Below are 27479 nucleotides of genomic sequence, written 5' to 3'. Positions count from 1 at the left end.
GGCCCCAAGAAGTAAACATGTAGTCACAGGACTTAAAAGAAATTCAAGACCATTTGTCTTAAAATAAGGTAAAACCTTATATTCTATAAGAAATAAGTGGGAAAGTGATCATGGGCCCATAGCCACTGTTTAAACATGTTAACAATTTGGCAAAATGATGTCACAGTAAAGCTCATTCATGAAATGTCCAAACCCTTTTACACAATGTAAAGATTTATTCTTCTTTTCTTGCTCATTTCAATCACTTCTTGTAAGAATATTTGACCTTTTCGTACAAATGGTATCACTCACAACATCACGCTCAGATCTGTCTGTTAGACATGAAGCTACGGCCAGGAGACGGCTGGAACCATCTCTTGGCTGGGCACAGTCACTTCCTGGAGTTTCACACCGCTTTAGAGGTGGCTGTCGGAGGATTTCTTTTTTCACTTCAGCCAGTCTTCGTGCTGAGCATCAATATGTCACCAAGGACTACAATAAAAATACATGATATAAAACGGCAAATACAGCATATGTTATTGAAATATAGAAATATTAGCAGTGCTCTGTGAAAAAATGCATTCATGTGAAAGTAGTGTGGCAGTGTGGCAGTGTTTTAGACTCTTGTCTACTTGAAGGCTCTTTCTGTTCTTCACAGAGTAACAAAGGTTTACAGGCACATTTGTGTGGATCAAAAAATGATATCCATTGGCTACCTAGTGTTCCTTATTGATTTTTTTTTCTTTTTTTGCCATTTTAATTGAGTGTCGGAATTCTACGTGTAAAATGTATGCAGAATGTAGCTGAAACATTCGCACGACAGAACAAAGCTTGTAACAGCCAAATACCACAAAGCAAAGCTTAACTTTTTCCTCCTGAGATAACAGTAAGAGTTCTGACATCAAAGTCAAAATTCTCTTGTCTAAATCTATTTCAGCTACTTATGTGATCTACTTTTTTCTTTACTTAACAAGTGCAAAGTGGGTGAGAAGTTCAAGACAGCTTCCCAGTTCTGTGCAACAACAAGAAGAAATGTGTCATAGAAACTCTCAGATCAACTGCATTAACTGAGATCACTGGTAAGCTTACTACTCTAACCTCATCTCACTGTTGCTTCCTAAGCAAGTCTGCAAAGTGTTTGTAAAGCAGTACCCAGCAGCAACAACAGTTCCAGAGCTCCGGGGCTGAAAACACAGCAGAGACGCATTCAGAGCCTCTGGACTGTCTGCAGAGAACAAGGCAGGTTTAAAGCCGTGACGTGTTAGTAAAGCTGCATGTGAAGAATACATTTCAGTTCATTTACATGTAGAGTAAGTAAAAATAAAAAAAAGAACAATTTACACTGTACAATGCATCAATTCCAAACTAAAGTGAGACTAGGAGAGTAAAGCCTGTAAAAATGCTGGTGCTGGGTTGAGTCTAAAACTGTTCAGACAGGAGATCACACAGTCTTTGAGACACTGAGTCTCTGCTGGTCCGGAGGGTGAGACGGTACATCTGGATAGAAAACACACAAACAGTCGGTTACACAGGATAGGTGGTGCTTCAATACAGGGATGAGAGTACAAATGTGTGTGTGTGTGTTTACCTGTGCTTGTGTGTTGGGCTCCAGTCTGAGAAGGCAGCCCACCTGAGTGTTCTTAGTGTGAATGACCCCAGCTCCAACAAAGTTTATGGGATTGGGATCCACCCCGTCGAGCAGAGCTACACCAAAGCCTAAGATCTACCAAAGGGTTCACGGTAGAGAGTTAAAGTCAGTACGTATAAAAAGCAGACTGGCTTTTTAAAAACAAAACAAAACATTAAAGCAAGAAATTGTACCCCAAGTCTCCATGCAGTGGTATTTCATTACCTCGAACACTTGGTTTCTTTCTTGGCATATCAAACATACTGTCTTTGAATTGACACAGCAAAATATTTAGACGTCCAGTCTTGGTTAAAAAAGTGACGTTCAGAGTCATCTTTTAAAGCAAACTTACTCGTGTCTCTGTCTGCACAACTGCAACAAAACTTGTCACTTGAAGTTAGCTGGAGGCCTTGAGTTCAGTCTGAATGTAAACAGCGCTCTCTAGTGGAATCAAGTTGAACAGCAATAGATTCACTGAAGTCATTTGGCTTGACATCTTTAAGGATGCTGCAAGTCAAATGTATATGTTCCCCATGCTGGCTGTGGCCCTGGTGCCCTGGGGCCATCCTTTGTCCATGTGAGGATTAGATGCATGACATTACCTGTGAGTTCTTTCAACAATCAATTATTTTCCCACTGAATTTAAAATGACTGTAGTTTAGTGTAAAATATCAAAAAAGGTCAATACTGCATCACTGTTTTTCAGAAAAGCTTCTACAAATTTTAGACTAAAATATTCTGCTGGGAATGTTTGGAGACACTTTGAATGAAACATAAATAAACATAATGTACCATAAACGTATCACTAATGAAACAAGTATGAAAGTGCAAAAACGGAGCAGTAACAACCAAATACAGTACAATCAACCACTGACTCATTCATGCACATTGGTTCTATGATGTTTTCACACACAGCTGGTCATGTCTACAGTGTCCCTTGAAGAAGTGATTTTTCTTTTACCTTGGCCTTGGTAACATCTGTGTCCATTGGGTGTTTGGCTTTGAAGATTTTCTGAACCTCTTGCTGAGGACTGAGAAGGGAAGCCAGAAAAGAGAATTACTTATCTCCAGGAGTGGGGTTCTGCTACGACAGAATGCTGTCCACTACAACACACACTTAACTTGTGTTAACCTTACACATGATCCTTGCTCGGATGCAGGGAGCCTTTAGAGAGGTTACTCACTTTCAGCTAGTTAGAGTTACTGCCTGTTAGCTGAATGTGTCGTACAATCAGTGTCAAAAAAGTAGCTTCTTGACACACTGGCTGAGTTGGTAGATGAAAAAAATGTGCTGTCCATGCACATTTATTACCAGACAAAATGTATGCATACTGGTTGTGATCTTAGTATTTAAGTATTAAACTATTTAACTATTAAAACCTTTTATTATGGGACTATTGGGGAACAAACATTTCCCCACCAATGCAGTGGATAACCTTGCAAAATATAATCGCCAAATGGAAAATCTGCCTGCATTTGCCTCGGCAGGTTTTAATTCCAGATCTTACGCACCAAGCCAGATTGTCAAGTGATTGGCCTACTGTCTGATAATCCTAACTCAATATTGTGTTTTTAAGAGACTTACAACTGAGAGAATATACAGTTAACATCCAGATCAATGTTGATCCACTGGCTCACAATATCAAACAGTTCATGAAATCCTTCTTTGAAAACTGCAGTTATTTTTGTATTTTCTGACAAACACATGCAAGCACAGCAGCTGCTGTTGACGGGGACCATGGCACAGTGGTGCATTGAGAACATAAAAGAGGGGCTTACGCTCCAAGCTGTTTCCAGCGCTGGAAGAAGTCTTGGGATGTCATCTCTGTGGGCTGAAAAAACTTGTTGAGCATCACAGGGAGTTTGACTGCAATGTTCTGAAGAGTTCCACCGTATCTGTTTGCACACACAGAGTAATGAACGTTCACAGTATAATGAAAGCATAGTTCACCATTGTCACCACACTGGGCCAGTAATGGAAGATTCACTCTCAACTTTGATTGTACTCTATAATCAAATCAGTGAGAAACCATAACCATTTCCAATTCCCTGCAAGTCCTTTCATACATTTCTAAGCTTATATATTTAACGATAAAGTATGCATTCAGACACCAACCTGAACTGGATGTTGAGTTCCGGTGCATCTGTGAAATCTGACACACACTCAATATTGAGGATCTGCTGGACCTGAGCTCCACCTTCAATTATGGGGTCTACTGTCTTAGCGTGGACATTCAGCTGTGGAGACAGTGGTCAAGGACTCCACAGAAAGACCCAAATACTGTACACACTAGCACAACACTACAGCAGCCTTAGAAAGTATTCACCACCATTCACATTTGTTTTGCTGTAGGTTGGTCTCAGTCATTTTGTCTCTTTATAGTTTGAATGGTATAAAGAGACATCAAGCCCTGCAGAAGTGACGTGTAGGGAAGCAGGGAAGACGATGTGGTCGTACTGACTGACATAGTTGATTTAGTTACTTGTGCCTCCTGTAGGCTGGAATTGGACAGCAAGTCATGGATCAAGAAGCTATCAAGCAGTAGAAAAGGATATGAGTCTTGAGCGTGTCGTTGCTGCTCACTGATGAAGAGAAGCTCAGGAACTGAGTCGATGTCTTGTTGCCGTAGAACACATACATGCGACCTGCAGGACAATAGCAGTTTAACACCTCTGACCTCTACATTTCTCACCTTTTCCCCATTCCACACCTTTTTCTTTTCTTTTTTCCCCTCATGCTAGACTGTCATACGCTGCCTTTAAAAAGTTGTTGAAGTTAATGAGGTCTGTAAAAAAAAAAAAAAAAGACAAATGGTATTATAAAGCAGCTCACCCAGGTTCTGTCTGTACTCAGACTTCAGTCCAATCTGCAGTAGCTGGTTTTCGAAGATAACACCATTGTTCTTACAAACAAACCTGGAATTGAAAGCACAGAAGTAAACAAAAACAATTACATGATGGACTATTTTGTAACTACTTATTAACTTACTAATTTATTATAATGCAGTTTGAGTCGTGTTTTAAGAGTATGTACAGCGGACACCACAGGCTATGAACAGCTATTAACAAGTGAGTATCAGTGAGGTTTGCAGGCGGTTATGAGGCCTAAAATCGGATTTTTCAAGCTCTGAGGAGAGTTCTGGTGAAAAGGGCAGAGGAGGAGGAAAGAATAAGCAGCAAGCAGGAATCAGCAAGCAGCAAGCGGTCAGTTTGACAGTAAATATTCAGTGCAGGTTACAGTTAACCATTAAATAAAGGCTGCAAGTTATGCGAGGGTCAGTTCTGAACAAAGAATCGATTTAGGAGAATATGGAATATGCTGTTAGCTTGCTACTAAAGCACCTCAGTAATAACACAAGTGTAAGCCTCCCTTTGTGTGCATCAAGTAGCAGAGTTAACAGGTTTGACCACACTAAAAATGTTGTTGTTAAAAGGCTAAATGCTGCCAAATATGGACAGAATCAGACTATTTTGTGTGTTATGGAAATAATAACTCCTTAGACTCTACAACCCTGGTGTTATTGGAAATGTTTGGATCGCACAAGTCGTAAAAATCCTATGCAGCCAACAGCCCCAGTACTCTGTTAACATTTCAGTCAACTTGTTAACCACTGTTGAATAAAAATGTGTAATGGAACACAGGGGGTTTCAATGGCATTTCCATTATAACAAACACAAAATCCAGTGTTTTCGGAGTTTGGTTAACACATCAAATGTAAGGGAGTGCCACTTTATGTTTTAATGAAAGGTGGATTATTCTACAGGATGTCTAACTAGTTAGAAATGGATGAAACCTCTATTTCTCGACTGATTTCACAGTAAAGTCCCACCTGCCAAAATGTTCCTCAGACACTTCTGTGGATGCAGGGGCAGAGCTGTCAGAAAAGACATCAACCAGCAGACTGGGACCTGCTGGAGGGGTGGAGTGGGTGGAGTTCAGATTGAGCAGGTCTGTGATGGGCTGTGTGGAACCCTGGGAGAGAAACAGCGGCAAACATCAACTTCAACAGAAAGCAACTCCGTACAAGGCATACCAAAATATAAACACAAGTGATTAGTTTTTATGCCCAGAAACACCAATTTAACATGAGGCCACAGTGCCAGGAATCTGTTCAATTCATTGCTTTCTAAAGCATGAACATTACAGTCAAACTGCAATTTGAACTCTCCTCACCTTTCGTGTCAGGACATATAAACTATAATGACATTACAGCTACTGTGTGTTTGGGTACGACCCCCCAGCTGCATCACATTTATACCCATACTGTATATGAAGTTTGACTATATGGAATAAAAGTCAGAAATTATGGAAAGTGAGTCTGAATATACTGATAGAAATCTGAGAATATTGAATTAATACTGATATTAAACATTGAAAACACCGGCCAGTGCTTGTGCCTTCTAGGCTACAGATTTAATTCATTACATTCAAGCTTCATTCCTTTACTTTTCATTTATTCCATATATTCAAACTTTTTTGTTGTGTATATGATAAAATCCTAGCATGTCCTGACCACAGAATACTGTAAGAAAACTCAAATCTGTTCAGTGCTGGTTTAGGTAAAAAAGAAAAAAATAGAGTGATTTGAGAGAACACTGAGCAACAGGACTTTAATCCAGAGTAACATAAAGACTGATTTACATAATAATGCAACAGCGATAACTGTGAGTGTCACACACTACCCCCTGAGAACCTGTGGGATGCACTAGAATAAAGTGAATCCACCCTCCAACACGGAGGCCCCATCGGACCTGTCAGGGGAAGGGACACAGGACCTCTGGGGGTATTTTGTGGTCATCGGCATAAGAGCATTGGAACTTTGGATCCTGTGCATTGAGGGTTGGAGGGTGGATTCAGCTTATTCATCCCACAGGTTCTCAGGTCATTGTTGTGGTTCCTGACCTGTTTTGAAATGTGATGGGGTGCATCGTCCAGCTAGAGGGAGGCTGCTTAAGGTGGGTGGCGTGTCTCAAAGAACATGCACGTGATTGCAAGAACCCAAGATTCTCCATAGAACATTATTATGCATTATAAACATATGATTACTGCTATTCGCTTCAGTGGTTTTAATGGTGTGGCTCATCGGTGTAATTCATTGTACTACGTGTTGTTTCAATATACCATGGTACCAGCAGAGAGCATGACGGGACTAGAAAAGGCAGGGCGAGGTCTGTTGGTAGGGAGAAGCTCTGCCATCAGTGAAGGAGAAGACTGATGGAGAAAGGAATGGAACAGAAAAGACAAGAAAGACAGAGGGGTGAAGACAGGGAAGGGAGAAGAAAGGACAAATGAGGGTAAAGATCAAGCAAATGCGACAAATGGAAGAAAATAAAGGCAAAGGCCAAAAGACTCTGACCAGTAATGAACGACATTCAGCAATACACAGAATATTACACAGAAAGACGGTGCACATGATAACAGTCTGTCATCATGACATCAGTGCGATGCAGGCTTGTTTTAGGGGATAAGGATAAATCTAAACACTTCTTAAATGTGCTGATTTGTATGAGAGCTTTCCTTCAATAGGGTTTGTATAAAAAATCTTAAGTAAAAAATGAAAATTCAAGCTGTACCAACCAGAAGAAGAGATTTCACAGTGACCTACCACAGTCCTAGAGTGTAGTTACCTTTTTTGTGGCTTCTGTGCTCTCGTTGTGCTCGGTGCTGCCGTTGACATTCCGCCGGGCATCGTCAATGTCAGGCAGAGTGCCTGGGCCCTTCTTCTTCTTCAGCTTAGCCAGGATTGAAGACTCTCTCTCTGGGAATGGAGGCATCTCTTCTAAGACTGTGGCCTGCAGATGGACAGAGAGAGCAAGACAATACAGTAAAGCAACACATTTCAAACAAGTCGGAGCTGGAGTTAAGTTGTCTGCTGCTCCAAAAACACCACTTTGGAACATACCACAATTTAACGGTTTCCTTGGTAACAGGTGACAGTATCATGATTGGGTATGAAAGGGACCTCAGAAGTCTCAGTCCTTCCAAAGCAAGAATGGGCAGACACGATTGTATAAAGAATATTTCCACTTGCTGCACTTACCACTGCATTCAGTGTCCATCTTTTTGGAATCAAGGCTGTAAAATACTAAGTGATTCATATGAAAATGTGGACAAAATGTCAGAAAAAATAAGTTAACTTTCAATTCCATCATGTTGCTCATTATTTTTTTGCAAAAGTACAGCTTTGTATGAATAAAAAAGTTGTGTGTGAGCTTATGTGAGTATATGCTGGGAGGCAGTAAGAGGACTTAAAATATTTTTAGCGTCACAAATCCAGACAGAAAAAGAGTAAAAAAAAAGTAGAGTCAATATGGCATGATGGCTTACATAGCTCACTCAGGCCGAATGACACTGACCAAAGAAGTGACTGAAGTAGCAGAACCATAGTTAAAACATGTCACCAAATCAAAGGGCCCACTCTTGGTGATTTCTATCAACCTGAAACCTCAATCTGGCTTAACAATTCTCACTGTGGTCTTTCTCTGTGGAGCTTTAAAAGCCTGAGTGTGTGTGAGAGTGATAGACCGTTTGCTGTTCGTGCATAATTTACTAACCAGTATGTCAGTGCTGGCGATGCAACTAAGCCTCAGGTACTCGACAGCTCTCTGCTGAAGCTCCACGTCAGCGTTGCGGAGCTGACTGTCTGAGCGCAGGACATCTTGGATCGTGGCCTTCACTTCTGGAAACAAGTTAATGAACTTGATGTAGGCAGACAGCAACAGCGCCCGAGTTGGCACAGAGCACAGGTGGAATTTGGAGTGTAGAAGGTTGAACTGGACCAGAGGGCTAAAGGAGAAGACAGCACAAAACAGAAACAGTAAAACCTTCTAACCTTCGGTCCTCTCTAGAGAAAACTAAAACCAGGTTCAGGTACAGACAATTTAATCCAGACTTTCAGACAAGAAAATTTGAGAATTCTGCTCTGTAACTCTGGTTGGCAGAGATGTTCAGAAAAGATCTGGTAATGTGAGACCATCACTTACAGATCTAGTCTTTAACCTCCCATGCTGCTTGCAGATGCATCTGTGTCACCTCTGAACACATTTGATTTTTACAATTTAAAATCTGGATGATTATATCAATACTTTCTGAGCAAGGCCATGCTAGCCAGAGAGACATGTCAGAGTAGCTGACAGTGTTGCCAAGCAATGGTCAACATTCTTGCTGAAGAACAGACAACTCAAGTTGACCGCATTTTACTACCCATTTCTCATCCAGACTCATTTAACCTTCCGCTTTTGTTTTTTCTCACTGTAAGCCATTACTACAGCAAGTTGTCACTGTCGCTCACATCAATCTCCATTTTGTTTACACCTGTTTCCCCATGAGATCACATGAGGGATCACTTGGTGCACTGCCCTCTCTGACACAATAATCTTCATAATAACTTGTAGTTTGTGTCGCTATCCCCAAATTTGCGGTGTGTGTATTTTTTGTGACTGGTGAGATGTATATCTGTTTCTCCTTATGTGTGTGATGCAACCCGATTTCAAAATCAGTTAGCATTTTAAAACTCCAGTAGTCTCTTCCTGAGTTAGTCAATATTTCCCTTGTATATTAAGCAATACTGTCCTTCAGCTCTGCTTCTTTTGCTTGTGTTCTGTGGTAAACAACGCTGTCCCATGTTCAGTTTTAAGGTGTTTTAAGGTTTTGTTCACCCGAATTACAGAAAGATATGTTCTCACTTAACCATGGTCGTATCTAGCCAAGCAGATACTGCTGGTTTGATTAGAATTACTCTCTAAAAGAAAAAAAAAACAGTTCTGCTGAAAGTACAATCTGAGAGTAAAAAGACACCTTTTCTGAAAGAGATATTACTGTTAAATTTTTTGTTTTGCTTATCTTTTTAGTAATGTCATTTCTCATGTTGCAAATTGCTTTCCTGCCTGTACAACATCCATTGCACGTCTGCCCGTCCTGGGTGAGGGATCCCTCCTCTGTTGCTCACCCTGAGGTTTCTTCCATTTTTTCCTGTTAAAGGTTTTTCTGGGAGTTTTTCCTTAGTCGATGTGAGGGTCGAAGGGCAGAGGATGTTGCTGATGTTATGTTAAGCCCTTTGAGACAAACTGCTTGTAAAAATGGGCTATACAAATAAAGTTGACTTGACTTGACTTGACTTAAATTTTCCAATATCACGTTTCAATGATGCAAGCACTGCTAAGCATCTGCGGGACTGAACAGTGCTTGAAGCAAGTGAGATTTTTGTTGTTGGAGGACCTGAGTTGAAATGCAGGTGTCAATGATACAACTTTCAGAAAAGTGAATGCTGTTTTTACCTGGAGCGTGAGTCCCCAGCAATAAGGTTACCAAACTCTCCCAGGATGTAACCCCCCACCTTAACCAGGTTCTCATGGCAAGCGGGAGCCTGTAGTGCCTACAAAGATTGACAAAACACGACAGCATAGGGTTAGGGACAACATGGATGGAAACCATACACTGCTATATAGCTCAAACAACGTCCATTTGGACTTCAAATACTCCAGCAACAAGCACATAGTGCCTCACTGCTTGCCACTGTATACAGTGCTTGAGAAATTCCTGGTGGCTAAGCGCCAAAAGAGTCTGGTTTGATTGCCACTGGTTAAACTTGATTTTCGTCAGCAGATTCAGTTCAGTTTCTACTTGCGACACCTCCACTACATATGACCCTGTTGATCCCTATCAGATAGAATTTCATATCTGCCAATACACAGTCTGATTCAATACTTTTAAAACTGATATTTGTATTTTTCTCTTGCTGTACAGTGCACACTTGAAGTAGGCTAATTTTTCTGAAGTAATTTGACAGCTGAAAAGCTGCGCATTAAGAAATAAATTTATCACGACTGCTAAAACTTTTATATTCTATAATAATAATGACTCATTTGTTCTTTCTGTGGTTCATGTCTTTAAACAGAACACAATGGAGACAGCTGTGTGTGGCAGCTGTTGCATCCAGAGCAAAAAAGCATTAAAAATCGCCTTATTTAATCAATACCTATCCATTTAAAAATGTCTGAAATGACCTAAAACAAAAAGGTTCATGTGAGGGCTGGTGATGATCGGTGAAATGGGCTTGCCATGAGCAACCAATGTGACTGAATACATATATTCCCCCATTGTGTAACTAGTTGTAGCCAATTCCCACTCAGTCCACATCTAGTCCTCTTGGTGCCTTTAGGAAAGCGTTTGCCAGGAAAAGTGGCCTGAGAACACTGATTTGACAGATTCTGAGGGTGCACACTGACAGTCCAACTAATTTGTGATAGCACAGATCTTCATGCCCACCTCAAAGACGGTCTTGGCAGCATAGCCTTGAACATCATCTCGATTTATGACAATCTGGATGACGCGATACCACACCTCCTCGCTGACATAGTCACCGGCGATGCGGATAAGGTTGAGGATGGTATCCACGTACCAGGTGTAGTCCACAGCATATTTTTCTGCCAGGATAGCCACTTTAAGCACCTGAGCAAGAGAGGCAACTGGCTGAGGATAAGAGCTGCACATACAAAGGAAATAAATGGTCTACAGGTCTGTACTGATGACCCACTATCTCCTCTCTGATTGAGTAGTCGGCAGTCTCCAGGTAGCTCAGCATCTCTGCCACAATCTGCTTGGCATTGCTGCGGTCACACATGGCATAGAGCAGATCAACAGCCCGTTGGCGAACACTGACATCTCGCTCCGTCTGTATGGAAAACAAACATGATAGAAATATATGAAATGACAAATATCTCCGGCAGATTTTATCAACTGCGTCAGCTACTTAAATTCCACATTAGATGCTCATACAGACAAACAACATGAAAAAACATGGAATATACCCGACTAGAGGGGAGAGGAAGAGGGGAGAGGTGGAGTGCAGCAGAAACCATGGGAACAACAACTATACCGCATAACCCTGCGTTCTAATACATGCAATACAATGAGTAGTTTTTAAGGATTAAGAAACAGGAACTGACAGATAAATTCTATCCTAGTACAGGAATGCCTGCTTCTTCACTCTGATTGAAGCCTGGCACAGAGATCAGATCTTCAAATGTAAGGTTATGTGCAGCCCCCTCTGATGGTTTTAGTTACAAGTGACAATGACAACAGCAACATTGCTGTTCCCCTTCATACTTGTGTTTGCATGTGCAAGTACTGTATGCATTCTCATTTTTACTTCCACCACAGAGGTGACATTTACAGTCCACTTTATTTTTCTGTTTGCCTGTCTGTCAGCGGATCACTGCTGATCTGATTTTCATGAAACTTGGTGGAAGGGTGTAGCATGAACCAAGAGAGAGCCTATTAAATCTTGCAGCATATCTGAATCATTGGGGTGAATGCACGAATTACTTTTCACCTTTGCAAAATGAGTCATACTTGGCCACAGGATGGCGTCTCCCCCCTTTATCAAGAGAGGAGAGGTGTTCTAGGGAGCCAGACAGTGAGGAGACAGAACGGCAATAACAAGAACAAAGCAGTGAATCAGAGAAATAAATTCAGACGAAGCGCATGTTGGATTATTATTAGAAGAAGAGAATACAGGCACACACTGTGTCTCTGCAGATGCCACCACACACTTCTCTTGGGTCATTAGTGATGATTGAGAGGTGATGCCGAGGCTTCAGCTATGCACAGTCATATTCTAACGTATTCCAATAACATAAAATTCTTTTGGAAACATGTCCAGATATGGTGGTTGCATTCACAGATTTGTGTGTCATAGAAAACTATTTGGCCTTGGTGGTTTGTGCTCTCTGAGTGCCCTTCTAAATATTAATTGTTGTATTTCATGTTCACCACTATTGACTGCTGTCTGCAAGCCAAGCTGCCCTTCAGGGAGTTTAGTTCGCACTCACTCTCTCTGTAGCTTATCATTTTGGCCAAATAACGTAAATTCAGGCTGTTGCAAATTTGAGCATGAACCCTCAGCGTCTATATTTGGGAAATAATTTGAAGTATACTGTTCAAAGACTTTTATGTGGGGAATAACTCAAGGCAAGACACAAGTTTGACCACAGGATCATTTGTGTTTATTCCCTCCGGACAGCCAGTACCTCACTGTACATTAGTTTTAAGTTAGCAAGCAATGACAGCCACCAAGTGTGTGTGTGTTTGTCTGTATTCAGTTCTGTGTTTCAATGAACTCTGCACTCACACACTGCAGTTATTTCCCTTTCCTCTCTGTATGTTCATGGACATTTCCCCTCCAGTCAGCAGGCAGCAATGAAGACAGACCAACTGCAGTATTTGCCTGATTAAAAGTCCTGTTTAAAGTCTGTCACTGTTGAGTTTGTCAATCAAAGTTTGAATTAATACTGAAATAATGTTACACATTGAAAACACAGGAATGTGCTTGTGTCTTTAATGCTATAGATTCAATTCATTATATTCAAGCTTAATTCCTTTAACTTTCATTTATTCCATAGTACAGGATATTGGATCACGGCTTCCTGTGATGGTTGTGGACACAAGTGACAATGACAACAGCAACATTGGTGTTGTTGTCATATGATAAAATCCTGGACTGCCTCTAAGTTCCTCTGACTAAAGGTGTTTTGTAAGCATCCTAAGGCTAAGAATGACATTTAATGCAAACTCAATATTTTTTTTTATTAGAGGCAAAGTAAAGCAGTAGTAGTGAGTAAAGTAAAGCAGTAGTAGTGAGTAAAGTAAATAACAATTTAAGTGGCATTTCAGACACATTTCAGACACATCTACTCACTGGTCAGATGGTTATGAAGCTTAAAAAAAGCTGAAATGTTAAAAAACATGGAAGAGCAACCAACAAGTTCTGAAAGAAATTATCCAAGTTGCACACATCGCTTTCATATTAACCTAAAAAAGCTCATGAAGGACTCACCTTTAGAGCGTTGATCACAGTTTCTATATGCGTCTTTACAGTCTCATGAGAAAACTCAGAGCTGGCCAATGTGCACATGCTCTCCAAAGCCAGATAACGGAGGTTGGTTTCCCTGTGCTGCAGGAACTGGCCTAACTGGTTGCAGGCTCGTACCAACAGCGTGGGCTCACTGAGAGAAAAGATACAACAACTAGATGTCGTGACCAAACACCAACATGCAAAAACCTACAAGTGATACACAACAGAGAAATGTGAACTACTGACAGCCAGGTTTGCTCTGTGGCTTTGATGTAAGGTTTATAGATAAAGCATCACTTAGTCAGAGCTTAGTGTTCTGTTCTTGGCACTTTTACATTACTTTCAATGCACTTTGTGCCTTGAGGCACATCGTGGGGATGTGCATTTCTGCAAAATCGTTTCAAATGGCTCCTGTAGGCTTTTTTTAACTGTTACCCTTCTAAATGTTTTCTTTTAGTTAGACCAGTTTACTTGTCTAAGTTGAACCTTTCTTTTCGGTGTCAGGATATTAGTTCTTAGGAAAAAAAACCTATCCAGTGACCCGATGCTAAAAATAACAACAACAACAACTCTGTAATTGCATCATATTCCAGGAATTCACTGAGCAGCAAAAAGCTTGTCACAATGAATAAGACCAACCTGTCATGGTGGATGATGAGGGAAATGGCTTCAAACAGAACTGCATTCTTTGCATTGGAGTGCTGGACCTTCTTGGACTTGGGTGGCTCCTGGGCTTTATTGAGGATGGTTTCCAGGCACTCTGTCAGACGACTTCGCAGTGCTGCATCCTCTACAACAACAACAGCTACTTTCTTAATGCCTCCTAGCCTTTACTTGAACTACTGTCAACATCATCACTTCCACAAACTATTAGCAGAGTTTCATTATAGATTATTTTTTATAATAGCAGCGAGTCAAATCACTGTGTAACATCACACTACAAGAAGGGTACAGAGTTCAGTGGGAGGCCCATGTTGTTGGGTTTCTGTTGGGTGTCTGAGTAAACACAGGATTTTTGCCATGTGTTTATCCAAAAAGAATGAAATAAACTGATATTATATCCAGGGTCATTTCCACAGGTTTTTGGTATTTTAATTTTTCAACTCTAGAGCCATCTGTTGTAAAAATCATTCGATACAACTTTATTCTATTCTTAAAGCCTAGGTTAGTTTAATGATTGGACTTAGGGGTGCATACACTGGCTCTGTCCAAAGTGAAAAAAGCACATCTTCCAACAGCTCCAAATCTGTCTTACTTACAAGACCTACACTTTAAGTACTGGGACACCTGATCATTACACTAAAAGGGACTTCAATGACATTGCATTCTAAATACATAGACAGCTTTGCCGCTAGAACAGAAGTAAGAAGCCTAGCCCAACCCCTGAAAACCACACCTGTATTAAATAATAAAGAACCCTGTGTCCGAATACGTTTGACAATATAGTGTACCTGCTGCAATCAACACCAGCGACAGCTTTTGTCAGGGACCTGCAAATGTGGCTCTACCAGTATGTAGATGTATATTTAATTAATTTACCAAAAATAGACCAAAAATATTCAGATTTCTTACACTGGTCTTCTAAGTATACTGTGTCAAATGTTTTCTTAGCAAAGCAGCTCTAACAGCTTCCACCCTTCTGGGAAGGTTTTCCACAAGATTTTGAAGTGTTTCTGTAGGATTTTTTGCCCATTCATGCAGTAGAGCATTTGTGAGGTCAGATCAAAAAGCTTGGCTTGCAATTTCCATTCCAGTTCATCTGAAAGGTGTTCACTGTGGTTGAGGTCAGGGTTCTGTGTGGGCCAGTCAAGTTCTTCCACACCAAACTCATACAGTCATGCTGGAATAGAAAAGGGCCTTCAACAAACTGTTGCCACAAAGTTGGAAGCATAGCATTGTCCAAAATGTCTTGGTATGCTGAAGCATGAAGATTTCCCTTCACTGGAAGTAAAGGGCCTGTCTGGATACTTCTGTCCATAGACTATGTTGTTCACTCAACCAGTACATGAACAGACACGCAAAAGGACCCCTTACAAAGGTAGCATTTTACTAAAAGTCAATACCGTTGCTTACAATATCAGCATTTATCCCTGTATGTTTCACAGTTAGGGGAACACAGTTCATAGCTTATCCTTATTAGTTGTTAAATAACAATATTTATATACCTATATATAATGACATTTTTGATAACATTATCAATTTATTTTGATAGGCTACGGCTATTGTCTGAGCCACTCATGTATAAGTGGGTGTGTTTTGAAAGAGGTGCAGATTATTTCTTTTGCCACTAACAAATTCTGATAATGGATGTGGTTTGTAATCTAGTCCAAATGATGAAGTTGAGCTAATCACTTATCACATGATGGGATTGTACTCCTCTACAATGCAAACACATGAACTATACTGCATACCAGGTGGAGGGTAGCACTGTAGCAGGCGCAACAATTTGACAGACAGCCATGGCGCAGCAACAAAGTAGTATGTGTAGTCCTGTAGGTCAATGGATGCAGAAGTCACAATCTGGAGAAGAAACAACGAGGGAGCACATGATTAGACAGTGAAATCAGATTTTATGTTTGATCTCAGTGTGATTTTATGTTGAGCTTAGTGTGATTAAGACATCACGTGAAGTTACAGGAAGACACCCACCCTGCTGAGCCTGGCCACCGCCAGTGAGATGGACGTTTTGAAGTCGTCAGGACTTTTCTGGGCCAGAGTGGTGATAAGGCTGGTGGCTGCTGTTACCACTCCCTGACAACAGACAGACACACATTTATACAAAAAGTAGCTGAGACAATATTTTATCATCTTCATCAGGTGCACACTTAGGAGAGAGTGAAGGCAAACGGGACAAATGCTACGTCCCAAATCCATACCATTTGTCCTACACACCAATCGTCACAATGTCATATCATCATACTGTTTAAGCAGTTAGAATATCAAAAAATCTAAACATTTGACTCTTTTTATACTAACTAAAATGATGCAATATGAGCAATGTTGGACATCAATAAAACCCTAGAACCTGAATCAATTAGAATCAGTATGTAGTATGGAACTGGGACACAGCTGCAGTCTTACCAGATGCTGATCATTAAGCAGATGGACCACTCGTGCTGTCCATTCACCCATGGGCACCAGGTCAGGAGACGTCCTGTTGAGTCGCAGCAGGCATAGTGCTGCACTTTGCTTCACACTGTCCATGGTGTCCCTGATAAAGGCATGCATAATACAACAGCACAGAGTTTCATGCCAAATCACTTGTGTATCAACCTCTCTCTCACACACACGTTACCACACCGGTGCTCCTGCTCTCTCTTTCTCCGAATGGCTCTCCACACGGCTTTGTTTGTCCATTCAGCAAGAGTTATTAATGTTAGTCCAAGCAGTCCTTCACATAATTTCATCTGTTTTAACAAATGATCAAAACTGAATACAAGGCCTGCTTAAGCAGTGAACAATTTAAAAGGTCTGTTCCTCTCTGTCAATGTGTTACATATGAACTATTGCAGCTCTGTGCTCTGTGTCTTGGGCAGCCTCCATAGACTAGCAAATATCAAAACTGTAAAAAACAGCAAGGGCTGACTACTACCAACAATGTGGGAAAACACAGCAAAAAGTAAGGCCCCAAACCCTTACCAAATACCCTTTGGCTGACAGTCAGTCTAGTGTGTCAGGGCCATTACATTGAAAACTGTAACTATATAAGAGGCAATTACAGGCCATAAGCGCAGTGAATATCCATGGTGGAAGAAATGCCAGCAAACTGGGTCTAAAATAATGAAAACCTGATGAATTATTACTTTAAGTGAAGAACTGATATGAACGTGTCACTGCTTTCGCTACAAAAAACAAGAATTCATGCAGGCAGTCTTATTTTTCTTATTTTGTTACCTACTCATCAAATGTAACCAAGAGCTACTTGTGTACAACTTAACTATCTGTTATTTGACACTTAAGGCCAGTTAAAATCTCTATGCATTAAGGTTTATGTACAAACCCTGCCACTAAGATGCGGGGAATTTCAGAAGCAAAAGCTTCAGCCATTTCTCTGCTGCCCACATTAGCAATGCAGTGCAAGGCCAAGTTCATGAAGGTTGGGTTGCGGCTGGCCAGGTCATTCTTAATGGCGTTGTTAATTAGACGGATCAGGTCGCTGTTAGAGTTCACCAGCACCGAGATGAACAGGTAACCCTGAAAAGGGACATGGGAAAAAATGTGTTTTACTGCGATTCTGTCACATAAACAAGAAATGATATACGTCAATTTATTTGCCCACCCCTTCACCCAAACAATGATCTATAAGCTCTCAACTTCTTACAGTGAATGAACATGAGGACAAACTTACAATCTGTTTTTCTGTGTACTTGTTGGAGCTGAGGAGGTTGACAGCCTCCATGTGTCCAAAGTCAATGTCATGGCCCAGAAGAAAGATAAAGAGCAGCTTGCAGACATACTTTTTTTTACTGTAGCCATCTAGAGCCTTGTCTCCTATTCACACACACACACACACACACAAAATGGATCTGAATTTCTACATGAAGTTACATATGCAGAGATTTCAATTATACAACATTGCCCCGCCCTGTGAGTACAGTAGATGTTAAAGAAAGCAGTTATTTTTTGACACACTTTATAAACAAGTGAGTAATTTGTAATTTTTACAGCCAAATACTTCATGGGTGGAATGAACAAATTATTGAACAGGATTTTCGGATTAGAGTTAATGTTGGCACCTCAGGATAATGTTGGTATATCAATTTGTCATGTATTTATGGTTCATGTTTTCCCTTAATAGATAGTTTTGTTTTAGTTTTTTCTTCAATACATCTTACAGATAAGTACAAGAATGGCAATATTATGTCTGACCTCCACCCAGTATCAGTAGAGTCAGCACATCTGCACTACACTGACTCTCATGTTTTACCTTAAGACTCACATTTGCAGCCAAAGACATGAAAAGTGTGTGTCCTGGTCTGTTCAGTTCTAAAATCCAAGCACATCACAGAGCATCAGCCCAACATCTGCTTCAAAAGCAGTTCAAGCTGTCTTTGCTAGCACACAGCACAGCTCCAAATGAGTGCTTCTGTGAAGCCAACAGAGGCAAAAATCCTCCCCTTCTGGTGGGCTACCATGGGATTTTATTTCTAATTATTATACTTCTAATTATATATTTTCAGCCTTCAACAGTTTTGTGACAAACTGCCATTTGCTTCAGGTACAAAATTATATTTTCAAGTGATAAAAATCTTATGTGTAAATAATATTGTCTCCATTGACCACCTTAAACAATTTTTTTGGGAATAAGGTTTCACGACAAGTGATACCAGAAGAGAAGGGACTTTGCCTCGTTAAAGATATAAGTAGTCTGTGTCACACCCTTTGTTTGTATCACATTTACTTTTGCTGTTAGGTCATTTTAGGTCAAGACTCAAGAAGTTTACAGTGTGTCATCCTCTTATCATTTGTTGCTCTGTGTACAAAGATGTGGCTTAAAAAAAGTGATTTGGCAAAATGTTGCTCTCATTGTGATGCTTTTCAACTGATGTTCTGAATTATCAGCACTGACTAATGACAAAATGCCACCGTTTAAAGACCTTACCAGTAATCAGTGAACGTTTTCTTTTCTTTCCTTTAAATCAAGTCTCTAAAGTTACTTAAGTACAGTTTACAAGTGCTTCCATGAAGCTGCACATGGCATAACATATTGAAAATCATTTGTAACTTCAAAGATTAATTTCCAATTATTTGGTCAGGATGACACAGAACCCAGATGCAAACAAAGGAGATAAACTGGAGGGGAAACAAAATCCACTGACATATACTAAGATGGATGACGCATCTCAACTTTCTGCAACTTTCTCAACAAAAGTGAAGCCAAAATATCGTAGATGCAAGTGCTGCCGTCTTCTGATGGTGACATTCAGTTTGAGTTTGCACAGTAGCGATCAAGCAGTGAAGCCGCCCATACACCTGTCTGACCCAATCAGAAGCAGCACTCAGCTGTCAATAATGATGTTTCACTCACTTTTTATAGCAACAAATAACTAATTAAAACCGAACTTATAAGAAAAATGAAGACATACATCAACATGATAAAAACAACCTAAAATGAAATGACTGAAACCATCTCTGGGAACATTTCAGTTGATGTGTATGGGCATGGAGGGGGAGGGGTTTAGGACCTATTCTGGAGCCAGCCACCTGGGGTAATCAAGATGTTTTGGCTTCGCTTTGGAGAGTTCTCATGCCATCTTTAAATACAGTAAATGCCAATGTCCCACAAACATTGCATTGATGGGTCAAATTCTTCTTCTTTCTTTTGATTGCAAATTTGTGGATTTTTGAAAGGATTTGGTCAGCTTTTAATTTCTTCCATTTTATAGACTTCAATTATGTCTAGAACACGCATGTCATCAGAGACTACAGCAGCTACAGCACCATACATACTTTCCCAGCACTGGGTTTGGTGCACCTGGGCCTGACAATTTCTATATCTTTCATACTTACAAAACAATCTCCACCAAAGAAATTGGTCAAACCTTGGAATAATGTGGGAACGGGAGAGCACACAAGATATATGCTACAATGACGATAGGCCAGTATACTGGGCACTATGGGCAGCGACAGCAGGTTCATTCTGGTGTAAACTTATAGTCAGAGAGTATATATAGGCAGAGAGGAACAGGTGGTGATGGCAGGAGCAACAACACCAACATGGAGATTAAGACAGCCAAATTCACAGTGAAGTGTGAACATTTAACAGTATAGACCTGGCAACAGCCACTGAAAAACTATGAAGAAACTGAAAGGGGGTAAAGCAGAGACAGTCAGGAAAGAGTTAGCAAAGCACATCAACAGCAATAGAAGACACTGTGTTATACAAAGTAAAGGATTTTATTCTGATCAAAAAATACACCAAGTGCTACCAATCAGTGTTATATGTTCATATATGTACAAATATGTATATACTATATATATATACATGCTTCCTCATGCCTGAAGTTTAGTCTGGATTGTCAGTACTGTTCACCTACCTTTAAATTTGGAACGGATATTGGCCAGTTCTTTGTTTATCCTCTTAATTTCTGCCTCTTTACTTTTACCTGCAAACAGATCAAGATATATGCATGTTACATAGTGCCGGGATCACTCATCAAGTTGAATAAACCATTGTTTTTCCTTGTTTACTCTGCTTTGCTCTTTTTTTCACTGAGTTTAGAGGAATAAACTTGTTGTGAACACCATAATGAATAAATGTCACTCAGTGCAATGTCATGACTCTTTCAGATGGGGCACATGGCACAAAGACATACTAGCTACACTATAAATACAAAAGCATTGGGGCACCTGACAGGGACTTGACATTGCTTTCTCAATACACAGACAGTTTTGCAGACACAGCAGCTTCCACCCTTCTGGGAAGGCTTTCCACAAGATTTTGAAGTGTTTCTGTAGGATTTTTTGCCCATTCATGCAGTAGAGCATTTGTGAGGTCAGATCAAAAACCTTGGCTTGCAGTCTCCATTCCAGTTCATCTGAAAGGTGTTCACTGTGGTTGAGGTCAGGGTTCTGTGTGGGCCAGTCAAGTTCTTCCACACCAAACTCATCCAACCATGTCTTTATGGACTTTGTTTTGTGCACTGGGGTACAGTCATGCTGGAATAGAAAAGGGCCTTCACTGGAAATAAGGGGCCTAGCGTAACTCCCTGGAGAACAACCCCATAAAGAGGTGTGTCTGAATACCTTTTGAATACATCTCATTTGCACCAAAGAACATTGCATGCAAGGAAGGCAATTACAGATTTCGGCATCAACTGCGTCTCACTATCAGCAGCTCATTACTTTCAGATCTTTATCACATCATTTAAAAAAATAACTCTCATAATATGAATTGTGAAATTCATATATGAATTCTCATAATATGATAATATGAATTGTGAAATTCATATTATGAGAAAACAATCTCTAAATTATGAATGCACGTGTAGAAACTGTGGTGTGCAGATCTGAAGAGAGTGAATCTACCTCCAACAAAACATTTTCAGTGCAGATGCAACAACAGCATTAAGTGATAAACACAGTAAACACCTCTGTTGACTAAACATTGTGGTGTTTCACTGGAACTGCATAGCTACAAAACGTTTGGGCCCTAGTGTACTTGCTGACAGTATACACTGAAACAGCAAAAATTCTGCTCAGAACTTAAAGGGCTGGGACTGGTGGACTGACAAGACAACAATTAGATCAGTGTGAGCATTGTGAGAGGTTGTGACTGGAGCAATGCTGACACAGACATGTCATGCATATTAGTCAATAACATCTATATCTTTTGAAATATCAATAGAAGGAAGGGGGAAAAAAACTAATTTTTCATCTTTCTTCTGTAACTCACTTCCTCAGAAATACCGGGGAAAGATGTTGTTATTACAAGAAGTCAATTTTCCCATACTTGTGAGAGTAAGACCATATAATTACAAGATATTTACATAACAACTATGACAATGTTTTGACCCAACTGCAACATTATAAGGGATGTGAAAGTCAAACAATGAGTACAGTGTGCTTCCCTATATCACCTATTCTCTGACATAGGACTCTTTATAGCCTCAAATTCAGAGAGTCCCATTTTCAGCACAGTACTTGCAAGTAATTCTAAAGTTTTTACTATACATTTGGCCTGATCAAAATAGTACCGTTATTACACCATATTGACATTAACAGCTTACAGTTGGGAAGAAGGAAAAGCAAAGAGGCGAAAGGAAATGTTAGGCAACTTGTCTGTGGTTCCGCCCTGTAGAAATACACTATACGGAGAATACTGTTATATGATGCTTAATGAACGGTATATAATAACTATGTACCATTCTTCCTGAAATGGTCATTTCTTCTAAAGGGTCTCTAGCTGAATGTTTAAGCGCCGGTTTTAAGCCCGCTTTAGGCCACTATTATGTCAATTACACCAGAATGATCAGAATTGTATCCGCGCACCTCTTTATGACGTTGCCTGATATATTCCTCACAGAAAGTCAAGTGACACTGTCAGTTCTAACATTTTGTAAACAGTCTGTAAATGGTGTATGTTTCTGATAGCAAAGTGTTTAAAAACAGTACAGTAGACAAACTTGGATACCCTGCAGAGCTCACAGATAAAAATGCCAGTTTTGCATTATCTCCAGTTAGCGGTGGTCCACGCCCTTCAACATGACGTTAGCATCTGGAAGCTAGCGGCTAATGTAGTGAGTCTAGGCTAGCCAGCTGAGCGGCTGTCCAAGGCCGTTTTAATAGGTTAAAGTTATCACTTTTGTGGTTACACAAAAGTACACTTCACGACCCGTCAGTTCGCAAATACAGGTCAACGTGACACCAGCGAATGAGCTTGTCACTCGCCCCACCAAGAATTGTTATGAATGTCATAAACAAACTTACAATTTCTGATGTCAGAGATGAACACGGCCAGGCCACGCATCCCATCCCCTTTAGACACTGCAGGCATTTTGTTCACCCCTGTTAACGTGGCGTTTCTCTTCTGTGTTTAAAATAAGCTAACTATACAGGCTAACTTTGTTTCAAAGTTTGCTAAGCTAGCAAATCCTGTCTCGTCCAGGGAGCCCCGATGTATGACGGAGACAGGAACCAGACAAGCTGCGGCTGCGTTCAATACGTCTCGAGCTACACCTACAACCGAGAGCCGGGCTGCGTTCCATACATGTTAAGTTTCTTAACAACAACAACTGATTTTCCCTTCAAGTGGATCAGCCTAGAAACGTGAATAACAGCAGCGTACACTACTCCAAAATTTAAACAACGTAAACTCCGACACTCACAGATTAATACAGACTATTGCTCAATGTTGTGGTTGCTAGAGTTTTATTTGTTTTGGATCAGCCAAATAGAACACTGAGTGTTACAGACATAAAATCAGCTGCCGCAATCATGTTGCTGATTTTCACTAGACAAGTATGAACAAATAAATAACAAATATAGCTATAATAAGGTTATACGAATTTCACTAAAATTCATTTTACCTTCAAATACACTGCAATAACTATTTTTGCTTACAGACACTTCAGCATTAAAACTGAAATCTGCATAATTACATTCAGCCCCTTTGGCAAGTGTAAATAAAGCTTTACAGTAAATTTTGAAATTACCCAAAGAAAGGACCTGAGTAGTTTGTTCCTTTTCCTCCGCACACAGCAGCTTGTGATGACAAGCCCATTTCGCTCCCCTGACATACTTAATATTTTCCCTACTGCAATTGCTGCACGTTTTGTTTTTGCACGAGATGTTTTGGCTATGCTTTTGGGAATCATGTCATTCATCTTTATATAAAGGCAATGATTTCTTTTATTGTTAAAAGGGGGGGGGCAGTGGCAAAAGCGTACTCTTTCAGAAGGTTTTCCATAACTCAACACAAAACAAAGGAGTCTGGGAACTTTCAACAAAATCTAACAATTTTCAAGGCCAGTAATATCCACATGGCCGAATGCATTTATAAGTTATTTTGGATTAGTGCTGGCTAAATAAATTAATTGCAACATAAAACACTATATTAGTTGTTACTAACAAAATACATACGTTTCTTGCGGTGGACTTTCTGTTGGACCTATTATAAAACAGCTTTAAAGGCCATTGATTAAGACAGACAAGCACCAAAGCCTTAAAACACAGTCATTTGGTAATTACTGGTTAAAACTTCAGTTGTTCCTTTTGTTTAGCAAATGAAATCTATGTCATTTTACGAACTTTAACTTATGACATCAGTGTCACCAGTGCTCGCCAGTGCTAGTGCTACACTGCGAGGATGGCAAAAAACAAAATGATTTTTTAATGATAAAAGACTGATGAAGCAAGGTTTATATCAGTGCTGCAGAGTGACTCTACCACACAAAATAAGCAACATTAAAATTACACATATAACGCAGAATAAACACAGTACATTCTACGTTACATAGTGATACACTTAGACATACAACTAGCTGAACCAAGTTGGTAACCGATTAAAAATGAGTAATGCTGTGCTGATCCAGTACTTTTATTAACTTTTATCACCATCACCATTCCAGACACATCTAACCCTAAGCTTTGTACGTTCCATTTAATTCAAAAGTGTTTTCCTCACTTCCTGTTTCTGAGTCCCTTCCTTCTCGTCTTCACAATCCCAAGGGCGCATAATTATGCTAGCATTAGTGGTGTTAGCCCATACGGCCCTAACTGCTGACACACTGAATGCTCATGAACCATCTCTATTGGCGACAAATAATTTTATTTTATTTATTATTTCATTCACCACAGAAATCTCTCAATCTCATTTTGAGTTCCCTCTAATCTTGTCTGTGCCATGCAATTGTTCAGACGACATATGATTCTAAAATCCAAATAGTTTGAAAAATGTCCCGATAGACTGAAGGCACATGTCTGTGACATCCTGCTATTGTATGTAGGCAGTCCTCCAGCAGTCATCCATGTGAATTATTTCAGAAGGTTTAACTGCTGAAAGGGCAAGGCCTAATAAAATAAAGCAACAAAAATACATAGTGTGGTGTGGTTGCAAAAAGACCCTGCACAGAGACCATACACCCATAGAACACATTGGACAATACCTCTCAATGCTACACAAAGGCCTGGGCTCTCTAATTTTATTGACACAGATGGATCACAGTGTTTCATTAAGCTGCTCAAAAGAGCAGAGCTGCACCAAGGTCATATTTACCTCTCAGAAATTCCTGGCTGCAGACAACTTACAAGTGAATCTGTGATTTCGTTCTCAGGGGGCTGTTGAAGGTCAGATCCGGCTGTAAACGTTTTTAAATATGCCAGGTCTCATTGAGGGCTCCTACAAACTGTTTCAGACAAAATTAAAGAACCAGATAGAGACTTCCTGTCTCTTGCTGTAATTGCAGCTAGTCATCATGGCTGGATTACTGCATCGCAAAGTGCTCATGTGCTCATGTGGTCATGTGGGCTTAATTTGTCTTTCAGGTAGAGAGAAATAGTAAGGAGGAATTATGTTTATAAGAACTCTGTTTATATGGAAGCAAGTCTACTTGTAAATAAACATGTAATATTTATACTTTGAGCTTGTGTAGGTGTCATTTAAGATCAATGAAGTTATTTTTTTGAGTGGAAATTAACCAATGCAACATGCATACAATTTAAACAACAAAAGCACAGATTTAGAGGGTCAGCCAAGCAAAACCTTCAAAGGACCTGCAAACAGGTATACCAGAGTCCAAGCACACGACACAACACGGAATCTGTGACCAGTAAACCGGTAGAATTTGTGTCGTCTATTCCCTCTTCCAGTGGTATAAAACACGTCATTATGGTGGTTGCTTACAGTCAGCATTAGAAACCCACATTCATTGTGTGAGAGCAATGATAAAGTCTTAGTCATGTCAACAAGTGGAGTCAGGATTCTGCTTGGAATATTTTTACGCAAGTGCATGGCTTTATTTCTCTCTTTGGGCAATCAGATTTTTTATTTAAATTTATTCAAAATTGGTAATATGAATATGTACACACTTAAAACTGCAGTTCCTAAGCACCTCTGACACATGAAGACAAGTCAGTGAAAGCTGACACAAACCCTAAGCTATCCAGTTTCACTCTTTAGTCTATGCTTCAAATGGACAGAATCCCATTATTTTCACCCCTAACGTTGCTATTGATAGTAAGAGCTCGTAAACATGTTGGTTGCTCAAAACAGCAAGATCATTAACACATCATGCAGTTTTTTAATACATTTAGGAATCACCTACAAAAGCTGTTATAGACCTACCCTTGTGATAGTAAATGTGGAGACAGATGAGTGAATGAAGTCATCACACGCATCAGCACATACTATTGGATTTCAGTAATATTGTACAGCACCTGACCTCATCACTGGCGATGTCCTCTGAGATCATTTATCCATTTATACAAGTTGAATACAGTTGTTGTTGTTAGCCTGACTGGATATCCCATCATGCCTTGAGTTGAGTCTGTCAAATTTTCAGAGGCTATGCTCCTGATTTAGATCTTTCTTTAGGCTATAATATTGGCTACTGGATTTGTAATTAACTGCAATAAATTTAAGCTTCTGTGCTTTAATTAGGAACTATGAAACATTAACCTTCTCCAATCAATAACTCGGTACTACACAGATATTAATATAGTAAAATAACTCGTGGCCTGGAGGTTTGAGAAGCAGCTTGGAGGGTCGCCGGTTCAATTGCACCCCAGACTGACAGGAAAATTTGGGTGTGGGGGAGTGCTTGATAATTGCCCCCACCCCCCAATTATTTCAACTCAACTCAACTCAACTTTATTCATAAAGCCCTTTAAAAACAGCTGCAGCTGACACAAAGTGCTGTACATAAAATAAGACATGAAAAGACATATAAAACAAAGAACAATATAAAAACAATAATATACGATAAAACAATGTTAAAATAATATTAAAGCAAAAACAGAAACAGGGTCTCATGCTGGATTAAAAGCCAAGGAAAAAAAATGGGTCTTAAGACGTGTTTTAAAAACGGACAGTGAAGGGGCTTGTCGAATGCATAATGGGAGGTCATTCCACAATTTGGGACCAGCAACAGAAAAGGTCCTATCCCCTCTGAGCTTCCGTTTAGCCCTTGGTAACTCCAGGAGCAACTGTTCAGATGACCTGAGGCACCGGGCAGGAGTGTATGGGCGGAGCAGCTCAGAGAGGTAAGGCGGGGCGAGACCATTTAAGGATTTAAAAACAAATAAAAGAATCTTAAAATGGACTCTAAAGTGCACAGGCAGCCAGTGGAGAGAGGCTAAAATGGGAGTAATGTGCTCCCTCTTACGTGTTCCAGTTAGGAGGCGAGCAGCAGCATTTTGCACTACCTGGAGACGCGCGAGGGAGGACTGGCTGACTCCAAGATAAAGTGCGTTACAGTAATCCAGCCGCGATGTAATGAAGGCGTGGATTACTGTTTCAAAGTGCTTTTGTGCAAGGAAGGGCTTCACCTTTGCCAGCTGCCTAAGGTGAAAGAAGCTGG

At 40.2% G+C, this 27479-nt stretch overlaps 1 protein-coding gene across 2 annotated transcripts; it reads right to left on the bottom strand.

Annotated features, from left to right (window-relative positions):
- Positions 1-195: 195 nt before the first annotated feature.
- LOC124061894 (AP-2 complex subunit alpha-2) lies at positions 196-23292 on the bottom strand. Of its 2 annotated transcripts, XM_046394258.1 has the most exons (23): positions 22891-23292; positions 20499-20567; positions 17810-17952; positions 17462-17655; positions 16543-16672; positions 16111-16212; positions 15873-15981; positions 14101-14251; positions 13444-13612; positions 11143-11280; positions 10875-11057; positions 9884-9981; positions 8162-8393; positions 7235-7399; positions 6729-6818; positions 5437-5579; positions 4440-4522; positions 4163-4252; positions 3723-3846; positions 3386-3502; positions 2568-2637; positions 1568-1702; positions 196-1476 (listed from the first exon to the last, which is right to left on the bottom strand). In XM_046394258.1, exons 1-23 carry the CDS (start codon positions 22955-22957, stop codon positions 1399-1401), a joined length of 2880 nt encoding a protein of 959 aa, XP_046250214.1. In that variant the 5' UTR covers positions 22958-23292; the 3' UTR covers positions 196-1398. The 2 variants fall into 2 exon arrangements, with proteins under 2 accessions (XP_046250214.1, XP_046250292.1); XM_046394336.1 differs by lacking the exon at positions 6729-6818 and having other exon boundaries at positions 22891-23291.
- Positions 23293-27479: the final 4187 nt, after the last annotated feature.

Source organism: Scatophagus argus, chromosome 1 (genome assembly GCF_020382885.2).
Source record: "Scatophagus argus isolate fScaArg1 chromosome 1, fScaArg1.pri, whole genome shotgun sequence".
NCBI lineage: Eukaryota > Metazoa > Chordata > Actinopteri > Scatophagidae > Scatophagus > Scatophagus argus.
This window is presented reverse-complemented; position numbering and strand designations above follow the sequence as displayed.